This window comes from Cyprinodon variegatus, unplaced genomic scaffold (assembly GCF_000732505.1).
Source record: "Cyprinodon variegatus isolate N-32 unplaced genomic scaffold, C_variegatus-1.0 Scaffold119, whole genome shotgun sequence".
NCBI classification, from domain to species: Eukaryota; Metazoa; Chordata; class Actinopteri; order Cyprinodontiformes; family Cyprinodontidae; genus Cyprinodon; species Cyprinodon variegatus.
In genome coordinates, this window is record NW_015150572.1 from 744,602 (window position 1) to 759,842 (window position 15,241).

A 15,241-nucleotide genomic window follows, 5' to 3' on the forward strand; every position below is an offset into this window, starting at 1 on the left:
GGTGATACACCTTAGTTCTGCAAGCTTCAAAGAGGAAAGGTAACATATAAAAAATCTGTTTCAAATTAAATAAATGGACCATCTAAAGCACCAAAGTTTTTCTTCGGAATAAGATTTCTGTTAACTAATTTATTGATTGGGGTATCAGGCTAAATCTTTGTGTAATTCAACTATTTAAGAGTGGGAGATAAGCCAACAACCATAACAATAAATTCTAAATGCAAGAGTTATTAAAAGTGGTTTGACACAGAAAACAGAAATTATTTTATTTGTTCACATTTATATTAACTTTGAGACACATCCAGAATACATTTTTTTTTCTTTTTGCATTGAGCATGCCACTAAATCAATCTGCACACAGAACACTATTTATCATTAATTCTCTACAGGCTGCAATGCTAATTACAGTATTAAACCTGAAGTATTAAAACCACTTGAATATTAATTGAGGTGTTTAAACTGAAACACATTTATTTCCTTTCTGGGTCAAATGCGGAGCATGGAAGAAAAAAATAACACATTGTAGGGAAGACCATTATTCAAATGAGAGTGCACAGACCTTAATAGGAATCAGCCCAACCATTAACTTCTGCTTTAAAACAGCCCCAGTAATTTGGTTTCCAGCGTTTGTAGACATGATTGACTGTGCATCGCTGTCTATTGTGTTGCATGTAAATTTGGTCCTATCCATATTTTCCCAAAAGCCTCAATAAGGGCCTTAAAAGGCGGCGAATAAAGAGAAATTAGGGTTACAGTGCTGCTCAAATCTAAGCTGGGGCAAGCTAAAACAAAATTGAGCATTCAAAAGTGGTATTATCAGTCAGTGCAACCAACATTCAGTGTAGGAATCTCAATCTAGAGCCCTCTAAACCCATGGATAGAGTGGTTTTCCATATTTTAAATGGTGTAGAATGGAAAGAAAAAGGGGTTTTATGGGTTTGGATCTCCACAACATAAATCCTTTAAAATGCAAACTTCCATTTACATCTCATACTCACATCCACTTTTCCACACTGGCTGGACCTTAAAGAATCTACGTTAAAAACGTAAATTATTTTTTAGCATCTTGCTCTAAATGTAAAAATTGTGAAAGTACTTTTTTTTTTGCAAAAACTGGTACTGTTCTTATACAATACCAAGCAGTTTTTGTGTGGATTCTACAGAAAGCAGCTGAGAAAGAAAGCAAAAAAAAAAGGTTAAAAAGGTGCTTGAAAACATAAACATTTAGTTTACAAGATAAAGGGTAGTGCTTATCATTGAATATCATTTAACCGTCTTTTTATATTGTTTTTCAGCTAACTTTCACAATCCTAAAAATATTCATTCAAACATTCATTCTCATTTTAACAGTATTTGGACATAAAACAATCCAAATATGAAATATAAATTTTGAAGCTTTTGAAACTGGTTGGTAGATTTTTTACGCCCTAAACAACACGCTAGCTAGCTATTTTATCAATATCTACAAAAGATAAACAGGACATTGCTTTTTAACTGTTTTTAGATGCCCGTTGATGGTTCTTATCAATACTCGTCTTTTTTTGTAAGACTCAACTAAGCTTTTTTTCCACATCTGCTTGCAGTCCATTCCCCATCAAAGTTACCGCTAACTTTTCTGTAAACCTTTGCTAACATTCAGAAAAACTTGGCCAAATGCTACAACTCTGATAAGAGATACTTTCCCTTTTATACTCAGTATGCCCCAGTTTAGGGTATGTTAAAAAGAAAAAGTGACCATTTACTTATTAGACCAAATATAAATCATTCTTAAAGTATAGTAGCGGCCTGGATACTATTGCCTTTGTGTCTTTCTACGCCATTAAAATGCAGAGAGCCTTTAGCTTAGCAGGCGTAAACATTAGCTTAAGTTTGACAAAGTAAGATGAACATTTTCCTGGCTGGCTGTAACTGGAGGTTTATGGACTTAAAAAGTCTCAAAAACGACAACAAAACTTCATAATTGCACTTCTACATCTTTAAACCATAATATCTATAAATCTGTTGCGAATAACTGCTTTAACGTTCAGGGTGGCGGGAGAGGCTGGTGCTCCAGCGGTCACTGGGTGAAAGGCGGGGCACAAACTAGAAAGGTCACCAGTCCTTTACCAATTACACATTCTCAATGTAGCATAATGTTCAGAAGGTGTTAAGAGGTCAGGCAGTCATGTCATGTTTATGTAGACGATTTAAGCGGAACGTTGACATTTAAAGGTCATACTGTACTATAAATATACCTTGGCTTACCTGTCTGTCTATGTCGCTTATTTACATCTAGTTTTTTTTTCCTGAAATTGGCCCCATATCTAGTCTGTACACTCCTATCTTTTAGCATGTAAATTCTGTAATATCTTAAATCATTTACATGACGATGCATCTAAGACTGATTTTCTGGCTGGGGCATGGAAACATTATGCTAAGTGCGTGAAAATTATGTCTACATCAACTGTAATTTCAGAACTTTTTTCCCCTTAATTTTCCGCAGATTCTTTGACAAAGAAGAAGCCCCATCCTGCAGAGATGATCAAAGGAGCAACAGATCTATCTTGACACTACAGCCTCTCATCTTGCATCTAAAGGCAGCACACAGTGAATGGACAGATTATAGGTAGGAAAAAAAAAAAAGGACTGTTGCCATGTTGGATTCAGACCAGCACTCACACTCCATAATTATTAGGCTGATGATTGCACACAAGTGTTTTTTGGATGTTGTATGTGGCTCGGCAGATGATGATGGAAGTTGTTGTATGTATCCCCCCGCATTTTCCCGGCTGTCAAAAATTGCATTTTGAAAGAGGCGCGATGCTCTCATCAAGAGTCATAATTTACTTGTCAAAGCAGGGGTCCTCTCAGCAAGGGCCCGGCTCCCTGGGGTTATAATTGCGAGACGGTTTCTCCTGAAATGCCTCAAGTCAAGATAAAGCACAGAGACCTGCTTTAGTCAGGCTTTGTGTGCTCTTTCCTTTTAAAAGTAACCATTACACAGAAAACCATAAAACACAGTTGAAACGTGTTTGACGGGGCTTCATTATACTTTGGCCATCATGTTTTTTTTTTATCAGTTGAGACTTTCAGCAGTGATACATTTAGATTGGAGGGAGGAAACTCTACACTGACTCAAGGTCTCCATCTAGGGGAGATGGTGAGAACAGTAAAGTTGAGGTCATATGAGGTTTCTCTGATGAATCAAGCTTTCAACATATTTAAAGAAAATAAATGAAAAATGAGTCTTTATAAAACATGCAGGAAGCATGATTTTAATAAAGCAGTTAAGTGCAGTTAGTTTTATTTTTTTTTGGACATTATTGAAGTGACTTTTTCCCCTTTTCGCAAAAAAGAGAATTCTGACAATTAAGGTGGACTTTAGTGATATATTCAACTGTTTTTATTTGTGAATTATTTTATCCAAAAGAGGCAAGAAAATGCAGGATTACAAATTAAATACAGAGGTAAAAAATTAGGAAAGTCCACATTCATTTGGTTTTGAGTCAAACATATTTACAAATACACATTAAACATTTTTTTAATAATTATTCAGTCCTCACATTCCTAAAGTAAAATCTGCGAGCTCTTCCATCTTTTGCAACAGCCCATCGATCACTGAGTTGTTGTGTTTGCTGGTCAGCACATGGTACCTGCCCCCGCACCTCTCTATGAGCCCCAGTAGTTCCCCGTTTCTCAGGATGTGCTGTTCCACGCTCTCTCCCAGAATCTCCCCCCGGGTAAAAAGCACCAAAGTGCGCCTCCAGACGTCCTCCCCGAGCAAGCCTACATGTTCCTCCACCGCCCTCCTGTACTTCCTCGTGCAGGTCAGAAAGGCGGGCACGAGCAGGAGGACGATGTGAGCGCCCGGATGGCACCAGGAGGCGCTGTCTATAATGCTCTTCCGTTGTTCCGTGTCAGTCGGATCGGGTCCATCTCGCCACTTCAGACCTAGAGGTTCTGCAACTGCCAGGCGCCTTCCAGCTATCTGACCTATCCAAGGCCTGAAGCCAGATCCATCAAACTTAGTTGCCTCTCCACCTAGGATAGTAACTCCAGCTGGGGAGCAGGAAGACCACGTCTCGCCAAGAACCAGTACTTTCAAATCCAACCCGATGTTGTTTGGTAGGGACCTGAAATTGTTGCTCTTATTGTTTCCTTCAGGCTTCTTAGTTTCCAAAAGTTTTTCGAGGTAGCATGTATTTTTTTCTGCAGAACTAATGGTGGCTTCTACCTCTAAATCTTTTCCCTTTCCTCTCCCGCTATTTACCTCTTGGTGCATCAAAGGTGAGTTATTTACAGTCAGTATATGGCAAGAACTTTCATTAGTGCTCTCATTAGACCTTTGCTCCTTCCTGGTCAACTCTTCCTCTCTTTCTCTTAGACTATTCTCCCATTTGTTCATGTTTTTGAGTGACTCCTTTAGCTTTTTCTCTCTGGCACACAAGTCTTCCTTCAGGAAAGCCAAGTCTCTGCGCATCTCATCAAGCTCCTGTGTTGTGCAGTTGACAAGTTCATTTTGCATCAGTAGCTTGGACTTCCAGTTGAGCAGCTCCTGCTCCTCGTTCTTTAGGTAGCACTCTCTGTCCTTCAGCTCTTTCCCTTGATCCTTCAGACCCCTGACCTTCTTCTGGAGGTCTTGACCATGAGAGCTCAGCTCTTTCTGCTTGCCTTCCAGGGCTCCAAGTAATGCATCCAACTCCCTTTCCTTCTTCTCGATAACCTGTTGCCTTAAGTTCAACTCTTTCCTTTGATTATTCTCTTCCTCTATTTCCTTTTCTCTTATGTCCAGACTAGTTTGGAGTTTTTGAAGATCTGATTCTTTGCTTTGCAACTTTATCTCCATTTCAACCAGTTCTTCCTGTTTTGCATTGAGGTCATTTCTTCTTTTGCTTAACTCTTCTTCTTCTCTTCTTACCGCTTGCTCTCTTTCCTTGGCTACTTCCTCTCTTTTAATGCATTCTTCCTTATACCTCTCTGCCTGCTCTTTTTCTTTCTCCCTCAGCTCATTTATCTGTGTCTGGCTCCTGCCTTCACTCGCTTTAATCTCTTCTACCTCCCCTCGAAGTTTATCATTGGCTTCTTGTAACATTTTCACCTCTAAATCTCTCTCCTTAACAATAGCCTCTATGCTCTTTACTTTCTCCTCACATGTCGCTAGATGCTCCCTAACCTGTTCCTCACTCTTCCTCCTCATCTCCTCACTCTTGATGCTGAGATTTTCTGCCTCTTTCCTCATCTTCTCATTTTGCTCTTGCAGTTCTTCTACTTTCTTCTGGCTCTCTTCGTATTTCTCGGTGATGTCCTGAATGCTGTGCTCTAACTGACTGATGCGACTCTCTTTCTCCTTAGCAATGGCCTCTGTGTTCTCAGTTTTGACGTTGAGCTCTTTCTCATACTCTTGAATCATGCTTGTCATCTCCTTCTCCATTCTCTCTGTGAGCTCTTTCAGCTCTGATTTAGTTTGCTCGATAGTCAGCCTCAGCTGAACAACCTCCTTCTCATTGTCTTTGTCTTTTTGCAGCAGATGTTTGAGTTCATCTTCTTTTTTCTGAAGCTTATCCCTCATCTCTGCTTCATCTTTCTCTTGCTGTGCATGGCATTGCTTCATCTCCTCTATGCAAATCGTGTTCTTTTCATTGCTTTCCCTCAACTCTTCTATGTCCTTAACGTAATTTTTGCAAACTTCTTTTAGCTGATCAATCACTCCTTCTTTTTCTGTGAGAACTTGTTCTGCTTGCTTTTCTTCTTTTGTTTTCTTCTCAATTATCTGTAGTAGTTTGTTGATCTCATTCGCTCCTTTCTCCTCTGTCTTCTTCAGCTCCTCCCTCCATCTCGCCTCCCTGGAGTCAGACTGTTGTTTCATGCTTTCGTTCTCCATCTCTTTCTCGTTCAGTTTGTTCTCCATGTCTTCCAAAAGCTCTCGCCTCATCTCCTCCATCCTCCTCTCTGTGTCCTGCAGGCGTTGTTCTGCCTCTTTCTTTTGGTTCAGAATGATTTCCCCTCGCTCGTCTTCCTTTCTCTGCAGAATCTCTTCGATGTCCTTTATGTGCAGTTGCAGCTTTTCAGTCACTCTTCCATTTTCTTCTAAAGTTTGTTGCGTTTGCTTTTTGTAGCTCAGGGCATCTCTTTGTCTTTGCTCGTTTGCCTGCTGCAAATGTTGCTCGAGATCTTTTATTTTCTCCTTCATCTGTTCGATTTCTTGTTCTTTTGTCTTCAGCTGTTGCTCAGTTTCTTTTCTGAACTCCAAGTAAACGGCTTCTTTCTCTTCCTTTTCTTGAATCTCTACATTCATTCCTTTAATAGTTAATTTCATCTCTTCAATCTCTTTGTCTTTTAATTCTAGCTTTTGCCCCATTGCTTTGATGTCATTTAGAAGATCTTTAACTCTTTCTTCTGTTTGTAGTATCTTTTCCTTCATTTCATTGAACCTTTCTTTTGCATCTTTTGTCTGTTGCTCCAATTCTTTTTTGTATCTTTCTATCTCTGTTTCTCTGTCTACAATTTCCCTCAAAAGTTCATTTTCTCTTTCCTCTTTCTGTTGCATTTTCCACTTTGTTTCTTTCAATTCCTCTTTCATTTCCTCAATCTCTTTCTTCTTTTGCAACACCTCCTCTGTGTGTCTGTCTTTATCTGCTGCCCTGTTTTTGATTTCCTTGTTCAGCTCCCATTTGATTTCCTCCGTTTCTTTCTGCCTCTGCTGCAGATCTTGTAACATCCTCTCCTGCTCTCTCCTAGCTTCTTCTGTTTGGGCTGCAATCTTTTCCTTTAACTCTTTGATCAGTCTCTGTTTTTCCTGCTCTCCTTCATCTATTTGTTGTTTGAGTTCCTCTGTTTTGCTTTGTCTCTCTTGCTCTAGCTGGCTAAGTATTTTTGCATCTTCTTGTTTGACCTTTTTGACTTCTTCTTCCTTCTCTTTTACTATTTTATCAAGTTCCTTCTTGTAGTCAGTTTCTGTTTCCTCCATGAGTTTAACCATTTCATTTATTTTTGTTGCCATCTCTTCTTGGTGTTTGACTTTTAAGTCCTCCATCTCCTTGTCTTTCTCTTGAATATGTCGTTCCATGTCTTTTTTCTGTTGTAGATGCATTTTTTTGTCTTTTTCATGTTCCTGCACTTTTGCTTCAATTTGAGTGATATGATCATGTTTCAGTGCTGCTATTTCTCTCTTTTTTGTATCCAAAAGTTCACTCTTCTCTTTTGCAAACTGCTTGTTGAGCTCTGTTATCAGTTTTTCTTGATCTTGCTTCATGCTCCTAAGTTCTTCCTCATGCAGCTGTTTGAGTCTTTCAATGTCGTTACTTTTTTCTTTTAAAGTCTTGTTGACTTCTTGTTTTTGTTGAACTTTCATTGCCTCCATGTTTTTTTGGCTCTCAGCTATTTTGTTGATCATCTCCTCTTGGTGCTGTTGTTTAATGTCATTTATCTCTATTTCTTTGTTGTCCATTTCTTTCTTATGTTGTTGTTTCAGCTTCTCTGTACTTTTTTCCAACATATTTAACTTTTCAAGTATCACTTGCTTTTCCTCTGCAGCTTTCTTTCTCACTTCCTCCAGCAGTTTGTCTTTATTTTCCATCTCCTGCTTCAGTTTTTCCTCCCTTTCTGCCATGTCTCTGATTTTCTCTCCTTCTTTTCTTAGACAACCATCATAGTGTGTTTCCGTCTTCTCCAGTTTTACTTGTAAAGCTTCAAACCTTTCAATCAGCCCTGCTTTCTCATTCTTAAGCATTTCCACAATTTCCTCTTTGTCTTCCAGTTTTTTCTTCCATTCTTGTTTCTCTGTTCTGATTTCCTCCTCCCTCCTCTTCCTCTCATGTTCAGATTCAACACAGGAGCGTTCAAGATCAAGAAGTTTCAGCTGTTGCTCATCGGTCCTTTCCTTCAGCTCCTCGATCTCCCTCTCTTTTAGCTCCAGGTTCAGCTCCACTTCCCGTTTCTCCTGTTGACGTTGATTTAGTGCGATTCGGATTCTCTCATTTTCAAGGCTAAGATCTTGAACTTCCCTTTCTCTGTCCTCTGTCAGCCATCTCATCCTCTCCTCCAGGTCGCCAAAGTCATTTTTTATTTCTCCGACCCTCCTGTCCTCATCGTCCTCCTCCTCTCTTTGAACATCAGCTTTTCCTGGTGACTTCACCTTCTTCTTTCTATCAAAGAACCACCTGATGCTCTTCACCTCTCTGTCCCTCAACTTCTTTAACTCTGCCTCCTGACGAACCATCTTGTCTCCTATCTCCTTCAGCCGCTGGTTGAACTTTTCGTTCCTCTGAAGGCTCAGATCCCTAACTTCCTGTACCACGCAGGAGAAGGCTTCACACCTGTTCATCGTCGCCATCTTCTCCACTTTCTCCAGAAGCTCCGCCACCCTAGCAGAGCCTCCACTCCCTCGTCCTCCTCCATCTCCGCTGCTGATCACGTGGTACCTGCCCCTGCATTTCTCCAGCAGCCCCTGTAGGTCCCGGCCTCCGCTCTGGATGTGCCGCTCAATGTCGACCCCCTCGCGGAGCTGGTCGCCGTGGGTGAACAGCAGAATTGTGTGTCTCCAGACTCCTTCTCCAAGAAGTTCCAGGTGCTCCCTGACATGTCCTGCCCTCACCAGAGTGTCCACCCTCAGAGTCAGCAGAAGGGCGTGAGGCCCAGGAGGGCACAGAGCCACGCTGCACATGATCTCCCGTTTGACCCGCTCCGGCGTGGCACCGGCCACTCCTGCCTCCCAGCCCGGGGTGTCCACCACTGTCACCATAGTCCTTGCCACCTCCGCCTGCTGGCGTACACACTCCTCCGTCACAGCTCCTGCTTGGAAGAAGCCAGTTTTCCCAAGTATGGCGTTCCCGGCACAACTTTTCCCAGTTTCACGCTCGCCCAGGAGAACTAGTCTAACCTCGGGTAGCCGTCGAGGAGTCTTGGAGAACGACTGGTGTGCATCCAGCTCTGATCCCTGGGGTCCATCGCCTGAGAGGATGAGAGATACAGACTGATTTCATTTTGTGATTTTACAACAGAGCAATAATAACAATGGATGCTGGACATTTTGTCACCTCTTGATTTCTACTTTTACATTTTACTTGGTTGTCCACCTCTTTGGAAAGCACTATAGCTGTCGGCCACAGATGTTCTACATCCACAATGGAGACACTGTGTGCTTAGATTGATAACTATGCCATTTCATTAAGCTCTTTCTGATGCCCATTTGAAGTATGGTATCTTATCAGAAAAGCTTGATGGAAACAGCAAAATGAAAAAAATTATTTTCATGTTTGCTTGAAATTGTTGTCTTAAAAACTTTTGACAAAAATTAAAATGTAAACCCCTTTATCATAACACTATGGGCAAATTTCCCCTCTGCATTTGACCCATCCCCTTGGAGAGCAGTGGGCTGCCATTTTGTGGCACCCAGAGTGCAGACTGTGGGGATCCAACCGGATACTTGCAACCTTGTAACCCACTAGGCCAACACTCCCCCGGCTTAACAAGCAAAACGGGTGACAAAAAAGTTTTTTTTTTTTCGAATCAGCTCTTATGTAGCAAACTTTTTTCTCTCATGAATGATCAGTTGTTTTTCCTGTTGGCCTCTTCCGGGATATTCCAGTTAAGCGCATAAACATGACTGGAAAAAACATCAACATTATTAGCCGACATGAACAATTTGTCCGATAGCTATATGTTCAATAAATCTATAAATCTTTCCTCTATTACTCATCTATGATCCGTGCTAGATTGCAGCCTCTACTTCCTGTTTATTACAGTCATGAATGACAACATAATGTGGATAACGATGAATGACAAAATTACAATTGATTAGCCTACTTCAATTAAAATTGGAAATACTGAAAATTCGCATTTCCTTTCCTTCAAACTTTTCAAAATTTGCTTAAAATTCACAACTACTGGAATCACAGCAACTGATGACTCAATTTATTTATTTTTTACATCTAATGATAATCCACTGTACAAAATTGAATTTTGATTCCCATACAGGTAAAAAAAAATTTATACTTGAATTTATTATCAGATCAAGCTAATCTGTCATTTCTGCATGTTTTTGTTTTGCATCTTTGTCCCATTTAGGTATAGCCTAGTAAACTAGCCCCATCCACCAGCGGCCAAAATCATTTTGCCTGCGAGTTTGGTCTAGCCTCGATCAATGCCCAGGCCCTAGAACTAGCAGGCCAATCACAATGCAGAGATGTGTTTAGAAATTTTGGATGCAAAGCGGGCGGGGTTTGGAGGACGTGACGACAAAGCTGCATGACGCTGGAGAAAGCACAACAAGGAAGATGGCAGCAACTATTGAACAGTAGCCGTAGCAGCAGCTTTCAATGGAGCGTTCCATTGAAAGTTAAAAGTTCTCTTTTCTGTTGTTCAATAAAAGTAAGTTTATATAGAATATTATACTTTAGAGTGTCACGATATGGTCCATTTAACGAGTTAATGCGTAATTTAAAAAAACAATTTCCGAAATTGAGAGGACCGAGGCAACCAGTGGACCTCCGAGGCTAACAGCAGCCAGGGCTAACCGCAGCCTGTCTACAGCGGCCCTCTTTCAGCATAGTCATGTGTGAAGGAACGCTGCCTCTGATGCCGATTTTTGACTCAAACTTGGAATCAGTTTTAGAAGGATTAGACTTGAGGTGTTTTGCTGAAACGATAGCAGGAGGAGGCCTTACGCTCATTCATTTTTAAGAAGGACATATTCGCCGTTTTACCGACAGGTTGTTTGTTTTCACCCCCCCACCAGCTTTCTGTCGCGCTTACTACGTCACAGTCAGTTGCGCTCATTGGTCAGAGCGTTGGCCAATAGACACAGACAGCGGTTTGAAAGACAACGGGTTGTTCTAATAAACAGTCTTCAGATGTCTCCCTCATTGGGGCCAGACTAAATTACACATTTAATCTCACATTTAGTCTGGTTTATCAGGCTAACTTAGGTGTTATAAATATATGTAAATATCTATCAAAGACAACACAAGTAAACGGAAAATGTAGCTTTGCAATAAAGTTTTTTTTAATATATATAATTATTAATGAGGGAGAAAAAAAAGGCCCAGTGTAAAAACATTATTGCCCCCTATCTGCTACAACATATCTCATAAATGAGTTCACTTTCTCTAGCCACATCCAACCATAATTGTCGTCACAGTTGTTTTCCAACCAGAATTTTCTTAAATAGGACCTGTCTGACAAATAAATTGCACCAAAAGATCCTCAAAGACTAAACACCGTACTGAGACCCAAAGAACTCCAGGAACAAATGAACTAATTAATGGAGCTCTATTAATATGAAGGGGGTTACAAATCCATTTCTAAACAGCAACAGCCACCATGGACAAATGGAAAAACATAACACAGCAGTGACTCATCCAAGAGGTCACCATAGCCTCAAAAACAACATCTAAAAGGTCTCACTGGCCTCTTTTAGTGTAACTGTTCTTGCCTCCAGCATAACAAAGAGTTTGGGCCAAATTGGCCTTTGTAGCAAAGTTCCAGGAGCAAAACCACAGCTGAGCAAAAATAATTTGTCATTTGTTTCAGCTTTTCTAGAACATGCCTTGGTGATCCCTAAGTCTTAGACAAAAAGTCACATTTTTGGGAAAGTGTGTCTCTCATTACACCTGGCATAAAAGTAACAATGCATGTTAGAAAATAAACATCTTTCCAACATTACAGTTTGGTGATGATAGTGTGATGGTCTGTGGCTGTTTGTCTCCATATGGAAAACTTCCTGTATTAAATAATAGTTTCTGCTGTCCACCTAAAAACCTTAGAGGATGTCTAGCCATCTATTCATGGCCTTAGGATCTAATTAATTTAGGTTCTACAGAAAGACTATGATCCAAAACCCAGCAGCAAGTCCAACTCTGAATGGCTGGGGGAAGACAAACTTAAGGCTTTGGAGTGGCCTGGTCAAAGTTCTGACTGGAATTCTGTTGAAATCCTGTAGCATGAGCTGGAAAAGACAGTCCCTGCTCGAAAACCCTCTAATTTGGCTCAGTTACAAATTCAGTTCTATAAATGTGCACTGCAAGTAAAAAAACGCTTGTTTGCAGTTCTTGCAACCTAGAACTCCCCAACTATTTGTTAGGTTTAGGAGGCAATTACTAACTTGTTGCTCACTTTCTGAGCATCTTATTTAGATCTTAACGAGTGGTTTTGCAGCACATTTACCTCATTCTCTTTTCTGCAATTGCTCATTTTTGTGCTTGCACTTCATTATGCATTTGTAGCGCATTTATGCATTTGTAGGCCATTTTCTCCTCTTGAATACCATACTGTACAAAACAGCGTGGTGACATGATGCTGCCACTCCAGTATAGTTTCTCCAGATTCCAGAACTGTACAATGTCAATTTTACACAATAGAGGGCAGTGCCATATATAACCTGCCTCAGTATTGAAATTGATTTGCTTGTAGCTGTTGGTAATTTATCAATTCAGGTCAAGACAGGTTGCATTGGTTCACTTTGGATTGATTCATTTTCCAGTACAAAGAGGCAGTATCTCAATAGGGGCAGGATCTTTAATAATAATGCTGCTCTACAGTCCGGCTCTGTTGTAATATGGTTTGCAGACCACAGCAACAGCCTGCTCTTTTTATAGCTGTTGTCAGACTCAGAGTAAAATAACAGTGCTAAGACAACATTTGGACAGCTAGAAGCAAGTTAAATATGTACAGGACAGAGAATGAAGAATGCATTATCAAAAGGAAGGATTCAAGCTACAACATATGAAGATACGCTAATGCTACCTACTGCTGACTTGCTGTTATAGAGCTTATATATTAAATAAGCCCAGTGTAAAATTACCTTAGAATCAAAGATATGTTTTTAAAATAAGCTGTGTCTAGTGACATCCCTCCCTAACCAATTGGTGACCAACAGTCCTCTGATGTTGTGCTGTGTATAACAATAATATAATAATATTGTAGGCCTTTTTGAAGGCCTTTTGACTTTATAACGATGAAAAAAAAAATTTAGTTAAATCAAAACAAAAATGGTTCACCAAACCCACATTTTACCTCCTTCCCTCACCATCTTAGTGTACAGATCTAGATCCTGTAGAAACCTTCTGGTATGAGCAACAGAAATGACCCAGAAAAATGGGTTATCTAGAGAGGTTGTGCAAAAAGTAATGGTCAAAGGTCACCAATATTTGCTGCAACCTTCAAACAGTATGGAAAAGAATTAGAGCTGTCTGTATTCAGATTTAAAAGAAGAGTGCTATATAAGGTTTACTCTGTCACTAAAGTGCAACTCATTTCACTTGATAATAAAAAGCTGAATCCATGGGTATTCAAATGCGGAGGCCATACATGTGTTTTTGCTTGAGTTCATAATGTAACTGAATATTTTTATGCGCTTGAAGTCTCTTGTGAAGTTAAATCATCAAACAATCTGAAGAACTCACTCATGAGAGCAGCTTTGATGGTTCCTCTCTGCATCTGTGCCTCCATCTGCCTCTGCTTCTTCCTTCTTTCCCTTGCCCTCCTCTTTCCATCAGCCTCCAGTCCCAGCAGAACACTATTATCCAGCTCCAGGTGACTCTTCCCACCCTTCTTTCTGTCCACCATCACCTCCAGCTTCCTTATCAGTTCCTTTACTTGTGTGTCGTCTCCTTTGTTATAGTTGTTTACAATGTGGTATCTGTTGCCACACTTCTGGAGGAGTCTCTGGTGTCCAGAACCACTAGTCTGGATCCGCTGCTCCATGGTTGACAGGCCAAGTTCATCTCCCCGGGTGAAAAGCACCAAGGTGTGTTCCCATACATCCTTTCCTAGTGGCTCCAGGTGCTCCTCTATCTCCTGGATGTAGCTGTCTGTGATGGATGCACAGGAGCGGACTACCAGGAGCACGGCATGAGGTCCAGGTGGGCAAAGGGTAACACTTCTTAGAGTTTCCCTCCTCACCCAGTTGGGGGTCCTGTTGAGTGGGTAATACCACTCCCACCCAGGTGTGTCCACCACTGTGACTTTCCGTCTAACAACATCTGCTCGCCTTTTCACGCACTCCTCTGTGGGCTTCCCGCTCTCAAACCCAACCACACCTCCCAGCAAGGTGTTGCCTGCAGCGCTCTTGCCGGCTCCCTTTCTTCCCAGCAGGACCAGTCGGAGTTCTGGGAGGGCAGGTGGGTAACCGGGGGAGGCAGGAGGGTGTCGTACGTTCATGGCAACCTGCAGACTCTCATCTGTGAAGAAAGGGAGAAGTACTTCCTCAGTGCACCGTAGCGGAAAAGCTGAGTGACAGAACAAAGAGGTGTTGCATAAGTCAGACATCTATCCTCTAGATTAGCATGAAAACCACATTTTAAATTTAAATTTTCATCATTAAACCAACAACTACATAATCAAAATAATTTCAGTGTTGAAAGTTAACCACCATAACCCTGTAAGCTTGCAGCTATGTCAGAACCAAATGTAAATGTTCTGCAACAAAAACTGCTGAGAACTCACCACCATTTGCTTCTGTGGCTACACTGCAGTCCTCATCAGTAGTTTCCATCTCTCGATCCATTCTCCTCCTCTTCTTCCTCTTCCTCTTTTTCTTTGGTTCCTGTTCGTCTTTTTACAGTAAGAGTTTCTTGAGAGACATTGTGACATAAAGCAGACACAAACCAACAATCGACTGATCTAAAAAAGAGGATTCGAGCTGCATGAACTCGACACATATAGTAGCGGACCTGTTCAGTCAAAAGTCACGTGACTTCTGTTTGTGGTTTTTTTTAACTTGCTCTCTTAACACGACAGGAAGTTAAGAGGTGGAGGTTGCAGTGTGAGTGATTAAGACACAGTTCAAAAAGGTTGCAAAATGCACATTTGTATTTTAGCATGCAGTACATGACTGAACGAAGTTTCAGTCATATATAAAAATGTGCATGCACGAAATGTTTCTGTAGTTGGTATGCAAGAAAAGCTGCATATGCCTTTTCCCCTGACTTGCACAGCACCTTAAAGTCAGACATTGCCCTGTGGTAACTTCTGTTTCCTGTGCCTACTAGTAAGATGGGGAAACTGCAACTTTACCTTGGTAAAAAAATTCTCCGGTTTGAGAAATTAGCCATGCAAAAACAGACAATATGGAATATATTTATTCTAATCTTTACCCATTAAAAGCCCTACCAAACCAGAAAGTACATCTTTGATCAAGTTTATTAATACGCACTCCTCATTTTAAACCGCCTCATTTACAGTCAAAATATTCAGCCAGTGATCACTTCCTTTTTGAGTGACACATTTTAGAGTCCATTTTCAGTCCTGGAAGAAGCAGCTGTCT

The 15,241-nt window shown here is 40.8% G+C and overlaps 1 protein-coding gene across 2 annotated transcripts; it reads right to left on the reverse strand.

The window, feature by feature from the left end:
- Positions 1–3,256: 3,256 nt before the first annotated feature.
- On the reverse strand, positions 3,257–14,649 carry LOC107085265 (trichohyalin-like). Of its 2 annotated transcripts, none has more exons than XM_015375507.1 (3): positions 14,422–14,649; positions 13,380–14,156; positions 3,257–8,928 (listed from the first exon to the last, which is right to left on the reverse strand). In XM_015375507.1, the coding sequence occupies exons 1-3, from the start codon at positions 14,480–14,482 to the stop codon at positions 3,539–3,541; spliced, it is 6,228 nt and encodes a 2,075-aa protein (XP_015230993.1). In that variant the 5' UTR covers positions 14,483–14,649; the 3' UTR covers positions 3,257–3,538. The 2 variants fall into 2 exon arrangements, with proteins under 2 accessions (XP_015230993.1, XP_015230992.1); XM_015375506.1 differs by having other exon boundaries at positions 13,380–14,204.
- Positions 14,650–15,241: the final 592 nt, after the last annotated feature.

Bases quoted from the DNA above. Each gene is read 5' to 3' on its own strand.
- LOC107085265 (XM_015375506.1), bottom strand. From the start codon at position 14,482: ATGGATCGAGAGATGGAAACTACTGATGAGGACTGCAGTGTAGCCACA. The intron at 14,205-14,421 runs GTGAGTTCTCAG...TCTGTCACTCAG, and splicing joins AGCCACAGAAGCAAATGGTG to CTTTTCCGCTACGGTGCACT. The intron at 8,929-13,379 runs GTGAGTTCTTCA...TCATCCTCTCAG, and splicing joins CATCAAAGCTGCTCTCATGA to GCGATGGACCCCAGGGATCA.